At 43.0% G+C, this 18,997-nt stretch overlaps 1 protein-coding gene across 1 annotated transcript in view; it reads right to left on the bottom strand.

Annotated features, from left to right (window-relative positions):
* LOC308304651 (short transient receptor potential channel 4-like) overlaps window positions 1-18,997 on the bottom strand; it is a gene marked incomplete at both ends in the record, with an annotated part of 74,308 nt that overhangs the window by 32,408 nt on the left and 22,903 nt on the right. The window contains 2 exons of the mRNA XM_080749275.1: window positions 10,839-11,015; window positions 13,419-13,559. Of these exons, the coding sequence (XP_080605401.1) occupies window positions 10,839-11,015; window positions 13,419-13,559 (318 nt within the window). The remainder of the gene's footprint in view (window positions 1-10,838; window positions 11,016-13,418; window positions 13,560-18,997) is intronic.

Raw genomic sequence — 18,997 nt, forward strand, 5'->3', positions numbered from 1 at the left:
CCTGCTTCATCTCTCTCTCGACTAAGGGGTCCTTGGCCTAAAAACGTTGAACCCGTATCTGTGCAAATCTGTTTCTTCAAAAGTAGATTCTGCTACATTGAAGAGTGTTAAAGTTGGTGAGCACTTTTGTTCACTGGCATTTCAATTTGGTCTAATGACAAGCAGAGCAGCCTATAGTGTATAGCTCAGCTTCACCACTGAACACTGCAATGTGATTTGTGGGGCTTCATTTACAAACAGCAAATTGCTATCGATAGTTCAGGAGTGGACAGGGAGGCTCCACCATTGCTAGATGTGACTGTATGTCTTGTTGGTATGTGAACATCTGTTATGAATAATACAGTATAATATAACCACACATTTCCCAGAATGCATCACTTATAAGACAGCCATGATTAAAGCAGGGTTAGGCGTCTCTTCTGCGTCTATTCTCTATGACTGCCGTTATTAGTTGAAAATAGCCGATCTACATGCTCTCAATGCCTCGCAACGTGAGGCGTTGTGAGCATGTAGATCTGCTATTTTCACACAAGAATCGTGTTCTACAAAATGTTATGCCTCAACTCTTAGTGATCATCAGGGTGGGGGGTCCGGGTCCCCAGTTCAAATATGATTATTTTGGGGGTTGTGGCCTGAAAAGGTTGAGAACCACTGCTGTAGTGTACATACTGTACTACTTAATAGCATGGACAGCTCACAAAGCATGTGGTTCAGAACCATGGACAGAGCTCACCTGTCCAGCACTACTAAGGACCATGGACAGCTCCACTCTTCCCAACCCTCCAGTAGCATTGCAACCCATAAAGACCGTTTCTCTGCAAATGTGTGTGCGTGCATGCGTGCGTGCGTGCGTGCGTGCGTGTTTGCTTTTGTATTACTTTTTGTATTACTTGGCAAGTAGTGTTCGGTTCTGTATGAATGTTGGGGCTCTCCCCTAGCCTAGCACAGCTAAACAATCCACCCATGTTAAAACAAGGTGGGGATGGTCTAGTGTGGTGTGCTAGCTCTTCACATTTGTGTCTCCAGATTCGTGAGTAGCTCCTGATTGGCTAGTTACAAAGTAAGGCAGACTTTGTCTCTCTCGCAGCATGTCTCGTGTGAGCACATCTCATTCTCCATGCAGCAACAGAACAGACAACACTCTTTACTGCTACAAATGGGGCTTACTGCTACAAATGGGGCTGCATTCCTGAGGGGGCTGTATTCCTGAGGTTTCTGTCTTTGTCACCTGCTGTGTTTAGCTGACAGTGACAGTGACCCGATGACAACGTAGTCGTGGATTTATTTTTATTTTTATATATTTGTCAAAATAGCAGATTATACAAGCTGTGGCACGAAGCAAGTATGCAGTAAAGGCCATGCAGGGTTTACATTATTCAAACAGAGCAAAAGGCCAGGCATAAAAAATATAGTCTTTAGTAAATATTTAAAAAGGTCTGAGCAGAGTGAATGTGTATGGGCATGGCGTTCCAGAGCCTGGGGCCGGACACCGCAAAGGCTCAGCCAGCTCTTTGAACTATCCTTGAATGCCCATGGTCAGAAAGGATGGAGGATTAGTACATAGCGCTGCTGTCAGGCAGAAACCTCTCATCTCCATATTTGAACTTTTTGTGTTTTTTCGTAAATTAATGCCCTACTTGATCATACTGCAGCGTCACACAAAATCAAAAGTAGAAGATCTACAAGCTCGAAACGCAGCAAAGCGTTTAGAGCTTCTACAGTATATATCGTTGTTGTCGGGTGAAAACCTTGTATGACCAAAACCGTTCGTTTTGCATTTCTCATTTTAAAAATGATTTAAACTAGGGAAAACAGACGATCTACTGTGTGCTTGTAGATCTGCTGTTTTCACAACTTTTGTGCGACAGTCTTGTATGATGATTTAGGGCTTTACTTTACGAAAAAACATACACATTTGAAACTTGTAGATACAAGGTTTCTGCCTGACAGTGACGATATGCTACTTTGCTATTTTCTTATTTTAATCCTGAAAAGTAACAGTTTCCACCCGACAGACGATAAAAAGCAAACTCCATCAGTATTCACAACTACAGCAGAATAACGTACAATATTATGGTGCATTGTACTCAATACCATAATACTCTACTGTACTGTACTGCAAATGTAATGCAGAAGTATTTTTGAAAGGCCAATTTTATTTATGACCTTTCAGTGACATGCCGACTTGTCTGGGAACTTTTCTCGATATAGCCTAATAGTCAAGTGCGTTTCATGCACAAATCGTGCACTTTATGATAGAAGCATGACATTTGGCACACAGTTAGAACATGCCATCATATGGATCATTTTTGGCTATAGGGACATTGCAGATTTCTCTTGGGAAACTTGTGGGAGCCAATCAAAGTTGGGCTCTCATAGACTTTACTACACACTAAAATAATACAAAAAATAAATATGCTTTAAGTATGTGATGGGTCAAACTAGGGGGTTTTCATGATTCTGAATCAAGCATTTGTTTTGCACAAAAAACATTCCTTTCCAAAACACGGCCCCCACAAAACTGTGAAAAGCGACTAAACCATAGTTTTATGGGGTCCGTTTTTAGCCCAAGGAATGTTTTTTGTGCAAAACAAAAGCTTGCATTGGATTCATAAACATGAAAAACCCCTAGTTTGACCCCTCACATGCTACTTAAAGCACATTTATTTGTTTGTATTATTTTACTGTATAGTGAAGTCTATGAGAGCCCAACTTTGATTGGCTCCCAAGACAAATCTGCGATGTCCCTATAGCCAAAAATGTTCATTATGACATGTTTTAACTGTGTGCCAAATTCCATGCTTCTATCATAAAGTGCAGGATTCCATACGGCCCGAAACACCCGGACTATAATACGTACGTCCCTGTTCATAGGTTGCTTCATCTAACCAGATATAGCTGAGAGCCCTTGTTCTCATACAAAATGTATCTCATACTTAATACATCATTCATTTATTTAATTAAAGGGTAATGGCTGAGCAGCATAATAATGGCAACACAGGGCACATACTGTACTTTCTGCTTCTATCTCCTCAACAGCAGAAAGGATGTTTTCTCTATTTGCTCCATTTCCTTTCACGAGAAACCAAAATGCAATGAATTTAGCGTTTCAACTTGGACAGGTAACGTAATAGATCAGGACAGGGTGTCTTCAAAGTATGTTTGAAATTAAACACTGACATAAGGGAGTGTGACGAATAAATGATCCAAATGCGTCTGCGGACCTTTCACATCAAACTATTCATTTGGTGTTGCCTCATTCATACAGTTTATTGCTTTTATGCGCGGTGGAAAAATTGTCCTCGTTTCAAAAATAAATTACATTGCCTTATCACCGCGCTAATATTCACATTCCTGTGTGGATGTACTCATGACACAAATAACTGTTTAAATGAATGCAAATTAACTTGCACAAAAGAAACGATCCCGGAGTGTAAGGACCTGTACTGTCACAGCCACGCCATCTACAGTACAGAGAACCACAGATTTAAATAGTTCCAAAGAGAGGACAATGTTCATACATTTTCAAATATAAAAAAAATGCAGAAATATCATATATACAAGCTTACAGTTTTAAACTATAAATTAAATGTCAATAATTGCATTGGCACGGTGGCGCAGTCGGTAGTGCTGTCGCCTCACAGTAACTAATGTATTTTTAAACTTTCTTAAGTGCAAGAGTGAACGGTCTAAAGATATGAGCTGAGAATATTTCTCCAGTACTTTTGTTGGCAAGAAAGTGTTATTTAAAAAAGTGCAGTAGGGGTTGAACAACAGCCAAATGAAAGAATCTGAGGAATAACCCCTGAAGATAGAAAATGTGTTAAACACAGGTAAAATATTTGAAGATAAAAAAGGCAGAAACCTCCTTTTAAAATCTTGTGGGTAAAACATCTAAAGGAGAGGAGGAGGATTACATTAAACCGGACAGTTAAAATGAATTAAAAGTTTGTGCGGCAGACACAGAAGCAGCATGACTGTGGATCTAATGATGGAAAAAAGGGAGCCATATCTCTCAGTAGAAGACACAGGCGGTGAATAAGAGAGATAATGGTTCTAAACAGCAGCAGGGGGTTGTGAAAGTTTTGCAAAAATACGGTAAGCTGTGAGAAGAACTTTGATTTTTCTTCTTTACACTGTAGCAGCAAATTCTAACTGCGGCTTTACCTTGTCCGGTGGGGGCTCCTCACTGGTAGGTGAGTCAGAAGGATACAACAGCAATGACAACACAGAAATGTGTGTGGGGAGGAATCAATTGGCATAATGACTATAAATAATGTTTGTTTTCCAATGCGGTCACACAGTAGTGTGAACAATAACAACAAGCCAAAGGCTTTGGTTCTAGAAAGTGACCATACATGGGGAGGCACCACACAAACCACACAGTAGGCAGAAGTACAAAAATCAATGTTCTTTTATTCAACCTAAAACGAATAAAAGTGGAGCAGTCCAATAAGGGCATAGGAGGGGAAAGTTCAGAAGCCGAATGTACAGGCCAGGGGAATGCAATGTTCAGGGGTCAAAGGTACAATGGGGAAAAGGGAATGTCTTCAGTGCCGTCCGAATCCAGTGCGTACTGTCAGAAGATAGATACCTGGATCTGGTCCTCCCAGTGCGGTGCCAACTTGCCATGGCCAGTGCGGTGCCAACTTGCCATGGCCATGTCGTCGGGTGGTGTGCACTAATACCCTCTCTCCTGGGAGCAGTGGAGTAGCCTTCGTAGTAGCATCGTACCTGTCTTTTGCCTTAGTGCCAGACTTCTGGGTGTTTTCTTCAGCCATACGAAATGCCCTGGACAACCTTTCATGGTGTACCCATTCGTCTGTGGTGTTACTTTTTCATCCTTGCTGTGCCGAAGGATACCTCCACAGGTAGCCCCTCTCGTCCCTTGCTCCTCCGTTGGGTCTCTCTGATACGCAACGCTACCACTGTCTGGTCTCCGACGAATACAGCGGCGCTCAGATGTTGTTGAGATTCTTTAAAGATACCCAGAACTGCACTAGGAGAGCGCGGAAACGTGTGCGAAGCGGCTCAAATCGGCGATGCCGTTAAGTATCATTAATTTATCTGTGAAAATTTAGCAGCTTTTTCCAAACTGTATCTGGCTTCCTCATTACGTCACATGTCCCGCCTCCCCACGGCGTCTTTTGGCAGGCTGGTAGTGTCAGCCTGTCTCTGATAGATCAGAGGCAGGAACGTAGCCAACCACAACGCGGGGAGGCGGAATATGTGACGTAACGAGGAAGCGAGATACAGTTTGGAAAAAGCTGCTAAATTTTCACAGATAAATTAATGATACTTAACGGCATCGCCGATTTGCGCCGCTTCGCACACATTTCCGCGCTCTCCTAGTGCAGTTCTGGGTATCTTTAAAGAATCTCAACAACATCTGAGCGCAGCTGTATTCGTCCGAGACCAGACAGTGGTAGCGTTGCGTATCAGAGAGACCCAACAGAGGAGCAAGTGACTGTATTTACCGACATCAAAATATAAAAAAAGGTAAATTCAGAAACGTAAGGGGCTACCTCCACAGGCAGGCGGGCGTTTCACCCGAACATCAGGTAATGCGGAGTGTAGCCTGTGGATGCATCCTTCGGCACAGCAAGGATGAGGGAGAGTAACACCACAGACGAATGGGTACAGAAGCACCATGAAAGGTTATCCAGGGCATTTCGTATCTGAGGATACTGAAATAATTGTAGTCGCCGAACAAAGTGCTGTCAAGGAAAAGAGACACTACACTATGAGGAAGACTAAAGTGGGGGGAAAAGCAGTGCCTATTCATGTTGCAGTTCAGCCTGAAGCATGTCCAGAATCTTGCAGCACTGGTGATAAGTCGCCATCACTCTCCTCTGCTCTTGCTCTTGACCATCCAAGTAGCATGGCCATGGCATTAGAGAACACTGTGCTTCCAGACACAGAGATGACTGCATCTGATGCCCAAATAGTTGTAGTCACCGGAGAAAGCACTCTCAAGAAGGGACGCACCATGAAGGAGAAGACTACAATGGGGAAAAGGGAATGTCTTCAGTGCCGTCCGAATCCAGTGCGCACTGTCAGAAGATAGATACAGAGTCAATTAGTTTCCATTACATGCCAGCGCAGCAAAGTGACTTGTGCCAACGATGATCCACTACAGTTCAGCCGTAAAGTGACTTGTGACAGGGATTTTCCACTACAGTTCAGCAGCAAAGTGACTTGTGCCAGGGCGTATCCACTACAGTGCAGTAGTAAAGTGGCAATGCATGAGTTTGTACTTCCCTTTCCAGTGGGGTTCAGTTGGTTCCTGCCAGAGGCCAGGTCCTTCCTCCTCTCTCCTTGCTGGGGGTCTGTGCACCGTCGTGGCCAGAGCAAAACTGCCTCCCTCTCCAACAGCGGCCCTTAAATAGAGAGGGCCTCCTAGCCCAGCTCCAATAGCAGCCTGCAACAGATAATTAGTTCATGCCCTGCACCTGTCCAATTTGGGGTGGAGACCTCCATGCTGACCTGCTTCACTATAAACTGGCTTCCAAAACACTGCAACTCAAAATAATAAAGCAAAGAACACAAAGAACACAATCAAAGTAATATAAGCCACCCAGCTAAATAAATAAGCAGTCAGCATCATGACACTCTCACTCACTTTTCAGTGTCCGTCCTGGGCCCATTACCTGTCAGCATGATACACACACACACACACACACACACACACACACACACACACACACACACACACACACACACACACACACACACACACACACACTTTCCCCACTGTGTCTACAGCGTGTATGGCCTGTTGCTGTCAAACAGGGGTGGGCTGTCCTTGGTTTGTCAGGACTACTGCTGTTTTGTCACAATATATACCTACACATAGCCCAAGGCATTATTTTGTGGTTCGCTGTTGAGATGTCAAGGATATTTGTGATGATGGGACCTTGGGAACACACTGGTTTGGGTTTGTACAACGGAGAAATGATTCAGGCCAGAAAATCTGTTCAGAGAGGCTATTTTAATGATCAGCGCAGGGAGGTTGCAGCAGTGAAAGTGTGTTTGTGAGAGGGAGAGAGAGAAAGAGACTTGGAAGTAAGCGTGTCTTCTATAATGAAGAGATTTTAACGACGGAGAGAAAAAATATGCAGAGTTCATATCGAAGGTAGATGTACTATGCACCCTTAAGCACCATGGACAACGAATAATAAATGTTATAATTAGTAATCCGAAGATTACATTACACAGATTGCTGAATGACTGAAATAAGACCGAGGACATCATGCTTTGTTCGCATAACACAAACATAACACAGTATGGCAAGGAGGCCCATCAGAGCATAACACTTGTTGCTTAAACCAACACTGCAAGTTGAGACCAATTTCTAATTGCAAAATATTTCTTCATTCTTTACACCCTTGGGGTTTGGCAAGCCTCGCGTAGCCAGGCTTACTCATCTGCGAAGAGAAAAGCTTGGTCAAGATATGAAGCAGAAAGAGTTCTAGGAAGTGGGGCTGAATTTTCCCGGAAGTTGACTTTTTTTCACAGTTTTAGTCGGGTCAGGTTTGGATGGTTGATCAACACATATTCTTTTCTCAGTCTCTCATAATGGGGTCGGGTGGATCAGGACACACGTGCATCACTAGTGTGGCAGGACATCATTGCATGAATGCAGTAGCCAGGTCCTCCACAGAACATGAATGGCTTCGAGGGCCTCTCAGGATAAGAGACCACAGGTGCAAGAGGAACATTGAAAAGGACAGCAGCATTGCCAACATGCTCTTGTTGAGTGTCTGGAGATTTACCAGCATGAGCAATAATTATAATTTAGCCGTTTAGCAGACACTGTTTCCTAAACAGTGGTTCGGGACCCAATTGTGGGTCACAGAACATTTTTATGGTTCACAACTCGAGTAAAAATCCAATATTATTTTCCATTTTCTTTTTCATAAATAGCTATTAAAAAAGATTTTAAAAAAATTATGATTTTTTTATAAATGTAAAATAGAAACACATCTAAGAAATCCGATGAATAAAAAATTATGATAATAAAGTAGTGAAAGTAGTCAATCTACAAGTTTGCAACATGATGCAAAGCGATGCCGACGCGTAAGGTAAGCAGGGAGCATCAACCTGGGAAACATGGAACCGGGAACGTAGGGATGACCCCCAATGTACAGTAGTGCTAGTACCAGGTCAACTATGAACCTAGCATCTATTTAAACAACATGCTATCTAAATAACGTTCAAACAGTTTTGTGGTCAAGGAACAAAAAGTGATTAGATCGAGAGTATGACCGAATTGATGGGTAGGGCCACAACTAAGTATAGTCAAAATGATGGAAAACTTTTGTCATTCTGGCTGCGGATGTGAACATTAAGTCTCCTAATGGTAAAGGTTTTGTTGGAAAGGAGCTATTTTAGAGAGTTCACATTTTATGCACAAAAACTGCTGCCTAATCGCTCTGAATTCATTTGGAGTGCTGAACGCGGCCAAGAGTAAAAACGGAAGTGACAAAATTCTGTCAAAGAGTTGCGGGTGGGTGAAATAACAAGCCAGAAGCTGCCAGTATGGGGTGAAAGGTATAGTGAATGAGAAAAAAAGAGACACACCAAACTGCAATATGGGTACATTTTTGGCCGGCCTTGAAAGCAAGTCCCTACTGACTGGCCATACCGGATAAAAGTTATACTTATATTGTTCGGGCTGGTCACACAAATGTTTAATTTGTGTGACCAGCTAGGCCGAACAATACAAATCACACACATAAGTAATCTTTTTTTTAAATAACGTAATATATTGTTACCCTATTTCTATTAGTGTCACTTCCCATGCCTGTAACTTCCTTGCTGCAGTGCTATGTCAACTGAATTTCCCTCTGAATCAATAAAAGTCTATTCTATCAAAGTCCCCCGATGTTATCCAGATAAACTAAGGCAATTCCAAATCGTATATCCATGGGGACAATAATGCTTCAAGATGCACTGCTGTCGTGTGTGAAGTGAAGATAGCATGTAAGATGTTTGCAGATAGGGCACGCACGGCGCCCTGTGGACTGGGAAAAAGACCACCATCTCTGCTAAAAATAAGAACTGATTAGTTCTTTGTGATTTTGTGATTAATTCCTGCTTATCGTCTGTGGAAAACTCATATGTCCAAAACTGTTATGTGAAATTCAAGCTCAAAAGGCATCGCTACTCCCCACATTTCAAGTTTGCAGATCTGCTACTTTTGATAGTTTTGTGTGACGCTGTAGTACAAGTAGGGCGTTCATTTACGGTACTAAAATATGGAAATAGGATTGTTTTTCTACAGCGACGGGCCGTTATACAATCTGTCTTTCTTTGTGTGCTGTAAAAAGATTCTTGACTCTTCTACTGTACCAACCTGCATGTCCATGCCATTCAATTCATCCTCCTCGAATCTGCCATCTGCTACTGACACACCTTTCCTAGTCCTCACCTTATCTCTCGTGCCTGTGCTGTTTGAGTTTGATCTCATTCTCCCGACACATACTGGCATTCTGCTCAGTTTTGTAAAGCCCTTTTTGTTGTTGTGTTTGTACTACAAGTTGCCTTCACTTGAAGGCCCTGTGAGGTTGTGTGTGGGTTGAACGGTGCCAGCGGAGGAGTAGAAACAAAGGGAGAAGAGAATATGGAAGAGGCATTAAAAACCGTAGACAGCATAAACCTACAGGCGCTGAGTGCAGCCTCAGTACGGTTGGAGAAGTGTTTCATCATAGTGGGAATGTTTAGAAACCACCAGTGGTTTGCAAAGTGGGGGGCGTAGCTGCCAGTCGGCGGCATGCAGGCAGGCCAAATGGAACGGAGAGAATGAAAGATTAGATCAAAGATAAAACACACGCACAAGCGGTTACTTTTCAGGATCCAAATTCAATAGCATAAGTAGCAGATCAATTTCGAGCTTGCAGATCTTTTGATGCTTTTGTGCTGTCAGGCATAGAGCCGATGTGGTATGCGCATTGCGCCTGGACCCCAAGGCCAGCAGGCACCAGGGCGCTCCTTCCCTTTCCTTTTTTAAAAGCCATTTCAAAATAGGCTACAACTATTTGAAGGTCCTTGGCAACGAGAAGCTTTGATAAACAACTAAAGAAGCAAAGAATCAAACAGAATGTCTCCACGGTTGGAGAGCGGACACCCACTGTTTTCTCACAAATCACTTGTACTGTATGAAGTTCCCTCGTCTTTTGTGTGAATTTCCCTCTTGGGATCAATAAGGTATAAATATGAATATGAATGCCCCAGTAACATGCTGTAACATGCTGTATCTAGGGTTTGCAAACGAGCACATCTGAGAAACATTACTGGCAACCTTGCAGCAAACTTTATTATTATTATTATTATTCTGGACAAAGGTGTACTTTGACGCTCATGTGTTTCTCAAACTGTACCACTTTCTGTTAGCTTTCATTTGTTTAGTTTTCGTCCACTTTATTTTCTTTATTTTAATATTCAAAACTCCCTCAGGTCAGGCCAAAAATTATAATAGTAATTACTTGGCTGACATAATATTGGCAATTTGCTTTATTGAAAATATAGCATTATGAACGATTTTTCCAAATGCGTTTTCAGATATACGTATTGCACATGCATGGTATAAACTGTGCGTAACCAATGTAAGACAAAGTACCCCTAGTACATTAACATTTTATACTCTCACAGTTAAAACAAATTAATTTACTGAGGCACTTGTTCAGATTTATAATATACTCTACCACACAACAGAGTCGTCGGTCGTACAATGTGTACGGAGTATGAATTAGGCCTAAAGAGGTATTAACCAGGTTTGGAGTGAACTGTACCAAAACTGCAACAGGATCAGCCTGAACCTGTTAGTTTGCCCTCACCTTGCTGAGCTCCTGCAGTTCCCAGCTCAGCCTGAAGGCGGTGAGGAAGGGGTCTTCACTGGACAGGGCGATCAGCGACGGGCTGGACAGAGCTCTGTAGATGTTGAGGCGTGAGCGAGAGTGACGCAGGCTGTCCACGTCCGAGCTGGACACACACTCCACGCAGTTACAGCGCACCTGCAACGCCCAATAACAAGGTGTCAGAATGATGTGATGAAGATAACAATGTCAGCCTGTGTGGACCTCATAAACTTGGAACAGTGCAGTTAATATATACCAACCAGTAAGACTCCCTAATCGGGAGATAAGCGACGATCAGATCGCATGTATGTTGTCTGGCGCTAGAAGAGGGGTATGTGAGAAATGAGGGGCGGAGGTTGTGGTTTGCCAGCCAAGGAGTCTGTGTGGAAAGTCTGGCATGGATAGGGGCAACGCTGCCGGAGATAAGAGTCTGCAAAAAGCAACCTCATGGTGGCGCTAGAAGAGGGGCATGTGAGAAATCAGAGGCGGAGGTTGTGTTTTGCCAGCCAAGGAGTGTGTGTGCAAAGTTTGGCATGGATAGGGGCAACAGAGCCAGAGATAAGAGTAGGGCCAGACAGACAGCCGGTGGTGGTGGTGGTTTTGATAGTAACTGCGACCTGACGGTCGCAATAAGACTCCCTAAGGGCGAGGTCACGCTGAAACAACAGAGCTTAATACAGCAGAAGCAGGAGTTAAACTATTGATCTGGCAACGTATACACACAGACACACAGACACAGACACACACACACACACACACACACACACACACACACACACACACACACACACACACACACACACACACACACACACACACACACACACACACACACACACAGGTGACGTGGTTGGTTGATTAAAGGGACAAGGACAGAATTAATTTGCCAGTGTGATTCATGTCGCGGTTGGTTGTTTATGTTTATTTAGACAAAATGTGTCCATATTTTCCCAAATATGGAGATGAATGACATCTGACATCATAAATGTCTCTCCATATATGGAGATCTAGGTGATGATCCAGTCGTCTCCATGTATGGCTATGGTTTGACGAGGTTGGTGTCGTGATCTTCATGGAGATCCAGGTGATGATAGTCAGCTCCACATATGGAGATACATTTGTTGTACCAACTTTCTGTCTTTGCTATACATTATATGGAGCGTGACATGAGACGTGACTGACTGATGCAAGGTTGCAGCTGCAGGTTTAATAGTAAATGCGACCTACAGTCGCAACCAGTAAGTCATAATATGGTCTACCATGTTTACATGTTGAAATTCTTTATTGGGAATAATGACCCCTTGAGATTAACCATCTGGTTTTCATGGGGGTCCATAGATTACAGAACATCTTATATTTAATTATATTTAATTCAAACAACATCAACCAAGGGAGGAAAACAGAACAAAACAATAACACAAAAACAATACACAGAGGACTGTATATGAATCATTATCATCTGTTATAATGATAATTAGTCAAACAAAACATGAACAGGTAATCTCAGACAGCACAGTTTTAAACAATTATTTTTGCTACTTTTGCCACAATTAAGATAGGGTGATGTAATGATGTCAATGACAGCCTGTGGGCATGATTAATTGGGCATAGGCCTATTGCAACTTTAAAATAGTAGCAGGCTATATGCCAGCAGCAATGATATGCAGCAGGTACATTAATTCAAACCTTAAAGGCCCCCTCCGGGCTTATATGTTACTTCTTGTTTCCCTCCTAATTGTCTCACCAGCCACGTAATGGGCTATGGTTTGAAATCCGATGTCACACATTAGCATTGCAGTTACAGCTCTCTGCAATACCAGAACCTGGACACGATGAGAGCTCTGTAATGGTGTCAACGACAGCCTGTGGGCATGATTAACTAAGGGACATTGCCACTTGAATTTAATTAATTCCCAGAAATATAAAGTATACCAGTATGTCATCATCGGACAAACACACTGTCTGTGATCCTCAGGCAAAGCACTTCTGGAGAGCCAAGATCGTAGGTTAAAGACCAAAGGAGATCTGGCTTATAGCAGGGGTCGTTTTCAGGCCATGGACCCCTTAGTTGAGAGAGAGATGAAGCAGGGACCCTTATCATAGATTCCGTATAGTTTCATTGTTTGACAGCACAATCGTCAGTGTATTTTGGATTCATGTCAATTTGTGTTTTCAGATATTTATCCCACTTGAACCGTCAATACTTAATAAACTTGACCTTTCACTCTGTACTTAGTCTGCTCTTTTACCCTCTACACCAAAGCTCTTTGCCGAAAATAGCCGATCTACAAGCTCACAACGCCTCACGCTGCGAGGCGTTGTGAGCTTGTAGATCTGCTATTTTTGGCTAAAGTTCTCAGAATATGGACACTAGGGTTCAAGTGGTTAATATAAAAAAGGAGAAAAAACGTTCTATCGCTCAAAGATTTGGAGGACCCCCTGAAGTAACTCTGAGGACCCCTAGGGGTCCCGGACCCCCTGTTGAAGACCCATGGCTTATACAGTAGTATCAGTAGACCTGCCAGTTGGACAGCAGTAGGTACAGTAATGTGGACCCACCTCATGTGGCTGTGGCACAGAGACTCCCTTCTGTACCAGGAGTTTGATGATCTCATAGTTGTTGGTGTGGGCAGCCAGGATGATGGGCGTGATGTCGGGGGTGAAGTCAGAAAACTGCTTGTCCAACAGGATAGGAGGAACCTGTGTGTGGGGATACAGGAGGGGGAACAGTTATTCTCTGATATCATATAAACCATTTCTCAGAGCGGCAACCAGAACTGGCTGTGTGCGCCCCCGCACCGCAGCTACGGGTACATGGCAGCACTCTGGAAAAAGGTCTATATACGCTGTGTTTGAGAAGCAAGTGTTGATTGTGAAAAGAAAGCAAGAACTTTTTTGGTGTCATCTTTTCAGACAAAGTTTATGTCCAGCTGTTTGCACTTCTGTTTACGTAATAAAGTATTCAATCAATTAACCACAGTGACACTGGCAATCGCATTATATCTGTAGGCGAACATATAATAAAATAAGAATATAATAAAAAAAGATGTACTGTATGAGCCTAGATGTTCACAACTAGGGTTGTCAGCTATTTTTGGCTAAAGTTCTCAGAATCTGGTAAAGAATCTGGGTAAAAAGGAGATTTTATTTTTTTCTTTCTATCAAACAAAGATTTGGAGGACCCACTGTAGTAGCTCTGAGGACCCCCTAGGGGTCCTGGACCCCCTGTTGAAGACCCCTGCACTACAGTATCTATGATGAAGTTTAAAATAAAAGGATAAGGATCGATTCCTGACATGCAGTGATTCTTAGTAATATTTAAGACTTCCATTATGCAACTACAAATGTGTTTTCAGACGACTGCCCTGCCTACTATGTCTGCCTTTTTAGAGCAAGTCATCGCTTGCATTGAAAACTGCTCAAACGTTAAGCGCAGAGGAATTAGACTGTTTGACTCAAAGCCATGCACAGAATGGGGTTCCGTATCAATCAATTGGGGTGGGATATCGTGAGATTCAGAAAAGGATTGCGTGTGAAATCCCGTCCATATTTGATACATTTCAGAGGGAGTCATTATTGCCAGGAAAGAAACTCATTCAACATATCCATTTCATTATGCACTTTCTACAGTTAAGCCCCAGCAATGTTCCCATGTCAGTCAGAACAGCGCAAGGGAACATGATGGTCTTTTCTCTCTCTCTCTCTCTCTCTCTCTCTCTCTCTCTTAACTGAAGCTGACTTCTCCATTTACACTGATTGTGGAGAGAGGGCAGTGGGAAGAAAAGAGTGAGAAATGCTAGTAAGATGAAGATGTGATAGGGGGAGGGATGGGAATAAAAGAGTATAAGGGTATTAAGATGAATACTGCTTTTGGCTGCATGGGTCTTCACTCGTTGGAACCAGGAGAAACCCTAGAAACATACCCTACTTTATCATTAGTGGCCAAGCCCTAGCCATACTTTTTTTCCGCTAGTTTAAAAAGTATCATGATATTATGTGTTAAATTCCAGACTCTCTTCCCAAAATGAAGTGTGTGATAGAGTCTGGTTTATTAACCAGGCAAAGGTAAAGTAAGTACAGAATTAAACATGTATAATCTGTACATTGGAATGTGTCAAATAACATGCATCTAGATTACATTTGAACCTTTGCATAAGACTGCAAACAAAGTCGTCAAGGCTAGGGCAAAGCATGGTGCTTGGACATTGTTGGAAACATGCTTGTGTTCCAGAGCTCAGAAGAAGAGGTTGCGAACCACTGATCTATGTCATTGGAGGTGGGCTCCATTATCTGTCAGTTATGATCACAGAAGAGAAAGCAAAGGAAATTATAACCCACTCATCCATGTAATGTGTTTTTGCTGCTGTTGTTACTCATATTGAGAACGAGGCATCCATCCGCCAGTAGCATGGTGAGTGATTGGAATGACTGCACATTATCATCTGCTGGGCCACGGCATGGCAGGCTGCAGCGGTGCCTGCAGTGTTGCCAGATTTTGCAAGAGAAATAAGCAACCAGATCTATGAAAACAAGCCCAAAAGAAGCGACTATAAGCCACATGAGCACTTTAAACCTAAGCTCACAACTGAGCTTGTAGATCTGCTATTCAACATATTAATAATAATAATAACCAGTAAGACGCCTAAGGGCGAAAAGCGAGGTTGCGTCATCTGTCTTGGCCTTCTGTCTTGGCCATCTGTCTTGGCCATGAATCCCTTTTATGCCCATATATGGAGATCTCTGCTCTGAGTATCTGACATCACTGTGGTGTCACCTGTTTTTATGCCCATATATGGAGATCCCTGCTCTGAGTATCTGACGTCACCTGTGATGTCACAGTGATGTGTCAGGGGAGCGCAGTGTCAGGTGTTACAGACAAACAGACAGAGATACGGTCAAGCTGTGACGGTTCACATACTAAACTGCGACCTACGGCTGCAATAATAATGATCTTGAGTAAAATATTTTGAATATTTTTAAAACATTTTAACAAGGCAAATCTGGTCCCTAGCACAACATATTTTCAGATCGGGGGGTCCGTGGAAATGCGTCCTCGATGTGAACATGTGAAAACCACTGGGTTAAACAATCATTTGGAATTTGGAAGCAAGCCCTAATAAGCAACTACACAACTAATATTTACAGGCAACTTTACAGAAAAACAAGCCTGAATTCGGTTATAATAAGCAGACATGGCAACACTGATTGCCTGGTCTCTTGCTTGCGCGTTTTGTCTCCAGCCCAGCGCCTCACAGGTTCTCCCCTTTCATTCTGCATAACGACATCGTTGATGGGTGGGTGTGTGTGTGTGTGTGTGTGTGTGTGTGTGGGGGGGGGGGGGGGGGGGGGGGGGTTTGTCAGTACACAAAGCAAAATCAGTAAGTGTCTCTGTGAGTGAGTTACACTGTCTCATTCTACTCTCTGTGTTAACTAGAATCTCAACAGCACATGCTTCCACCACCATTTGGCTCACAACAATGGGTATCTTGTGTCTGATTTGATTTGGGGGCACTTATACCCACAATCACATAGATATTTGTTCCCAGAACAATGCAGGAAGGACATAAAAAAGGCCCTTTATTTCCAGCCAGCGTATGGTCCATGGCATGATGAGAGTGAATGAGCAGAAAACATTGTGAAACTATTATAGAAACATCATTGTGATGTTTCTATAATTATTCAGAAGATGGTGGCGACAGACGAGATGCCCATTTTACCCAACAGCCTTTTAAACAACTTAAGCCCTATAGTCTGACAAATGGTGCATTACTGTTTGGAGCAACCTTCTCCAAAGCTTTTTACAATGTGTATTTTAATTCACCATGCAAAGCACCAACCTGCTCATCACTAGTCTGGGATCAGTTCACTTTTCGAGGTTTGATCCGGTCGAGGAAGGAAACCACTTTACGTCATGTTGTAGTACTCAAAGGAATACAATTTGGCCGGAACTATCCACCGGAATCAGTTTTAACCCAAAATATTCCCCTGCGCTCAAGGACATACTTTTAGGGCCTACCTAATAAACTCGTTGATGCGGAGTAGTTTTGCTTTTGAAAAATGTGTTTGGTACATGCATCTTTTAGTCCAACTGTTAGCGACTGGCAAGACTACACTAGGCTACTCAAGCATTTTAATAGGGATTGGGGAAACAAACGGAGGGAACCAAATCAAAGCGACGTCGCTTCTTCTAGTGGTTTCCGCGCTTTAGGCGGAAACCAAACGGCCTGTTGTGAACGAACACCAGGCTTCCTCTCAGAAAGCCTGGTGGGCGAGGTTAGCTCATCACTAGCAGTTAAGGATTCAGTGTCTTGCTTATGTACACTTTGACACTAAGGCAGGAGAAGCCGGGGATCGAACCTGGAGACCCCGAGCGGACGCTCTTACCTCCTGTGTCACCCCGGCCCTGTATACTTTGTTGTACAACGCATTTGGTTGATTGATTGAATATTTGATTAGCAAAATTGCAAACAGTACAGCAATTAGAATTATGCAAACAGTGCTAAAAGGTTTAAGAGAAAAAGCCCTGAGGACTTGTTTCCCTTATGGACCTATGTATTCAATAGATAATTAGGTCGAAATACAATACGTACTGTACTGCACATTATCAATACCAGGCGCAATACAAACTGATCTACAACCTCACAACACATGAAGCATTGAGACTACAGTAGGTTGTCAATTTTAGATATTTCGAAAACTAAATTTTGTCCCCAGCATGTGTTTCCATTTCCATTGAGGTTATCCTTTTAGCTGTAGCCTAATGTCTGACGTTCTGATCTGTTTACATTTCGGTCTAATCTAGTATTCAATCAATCACTCAATCAATAACCAATGAGCGTCTCAGGGGGATAATCCTGCAGCGCCACATTGATCCTCCTGTGTGGTAAGGAGCAGAGGACGATGGCTTACTGGACCATTAAGGGGAGAGAGGAAATGGTGCACTTGATAGATGTCACTGCCTGTGGGGCTCTGGATTGGACACTTCTGGTCCGTACATCCCAGGCCTGTCCACCTCCATTCAGCAAACAAACCCATTCAATCTCCTTTTGTTTATCGGCTATCTGTCTCTCTCTTTCTCCCTGTCCATTACTGTCTTACTGCCTCTCTATCACGCTCTTTCTCGCGGGTCACCTTATCTCTCTCGGTTACATTCCATGTGACCCCTTCCATGATCCTCTCTCCCTCTCTCTGTTCCTCTCTCCGTCTCTCTTTGTCTCCTCCATTGCTCTCTCTATCTCTCCCTTTATTTGTTATTTTTCCCATCTGCTTTTCTCTCCATTGCCGCTTTCATTGCGTGGCTTTGTGTCAGAGCGCAACACATCTACAGAACGACCGCACAACGGCGACAACATTGAACCTTTGACTTCACTTAGGAACATGCGCTTGTTTGTGTTCAGTGAACACAAACAAACGGATGTGTTCAGCGCCTTCGAGAGAAAGAAGAGAGAGAGAGAGTGTGTGTGTGTGTGTGTGTGTGTGTGTGTGTGTGTGTGTGTGTGTGTGTGTGTGTGTGTGTGTGTGTGTGTGTGTGTGCGCGCGTGCGTGTGTGGTTTTGTGTGTGCACGCGTGGACGTTGTATTATTGAGGACCAAATGTCCCTACGTACCCTATAGCCTCGCGTAGCCAGGCTTACTCATCTGCGAAGAGAAAAGCCTGGTCAAGATATGAGGCAGAGAGTGTTCTAGGAGGTGGGGCTGAATTTTTCTGTCTTTTTTTTCACAGCCCCTTTTTTTTCACAGCCCCTGCAAACGTATTCCCCGCTGGAAAAAAAACTGTTCTACTTCTAGTATTAGTAGAATTTGAAAAATAGACATTGTAAGGCCAATTCTCTTGGTCCTCACAAGAGAAATGGTGGTTTTATGGTTTACAAAACATATCGGGGAGTTAGGCATACTTATGAAAAGATTCAGGTCGGGGTTAGGGTTAGGATTAGACATTTACTGTAGATTAGTTAGGTTTAGGGATTATGGTTAAGAGTTATGCCTGGTCTATGCTTAGCTGTGCACCAGTGACGCCCACCGAAAATAGCAAATCTACAAGCTCACAGAGCAGATTGTGAGCTTGTAGATCTGCCATTTTGTGGCTTCAGGCTTATACGGGTAAAAAGAATGGCAAAACACATTTTAGGCTAATGTCAT

This window comes from Nannobrachium achirus (genome assembly GCF_963921795.1).
Source record: "Nannobrachium achirus genome assembly, chromosome: 19".
NCBI lineage: Eukaryota > Metazoa > Chordata > Actinopteri > Myctophiformes > Myctophidae > Nannobrachium > Nannobrachium achirus.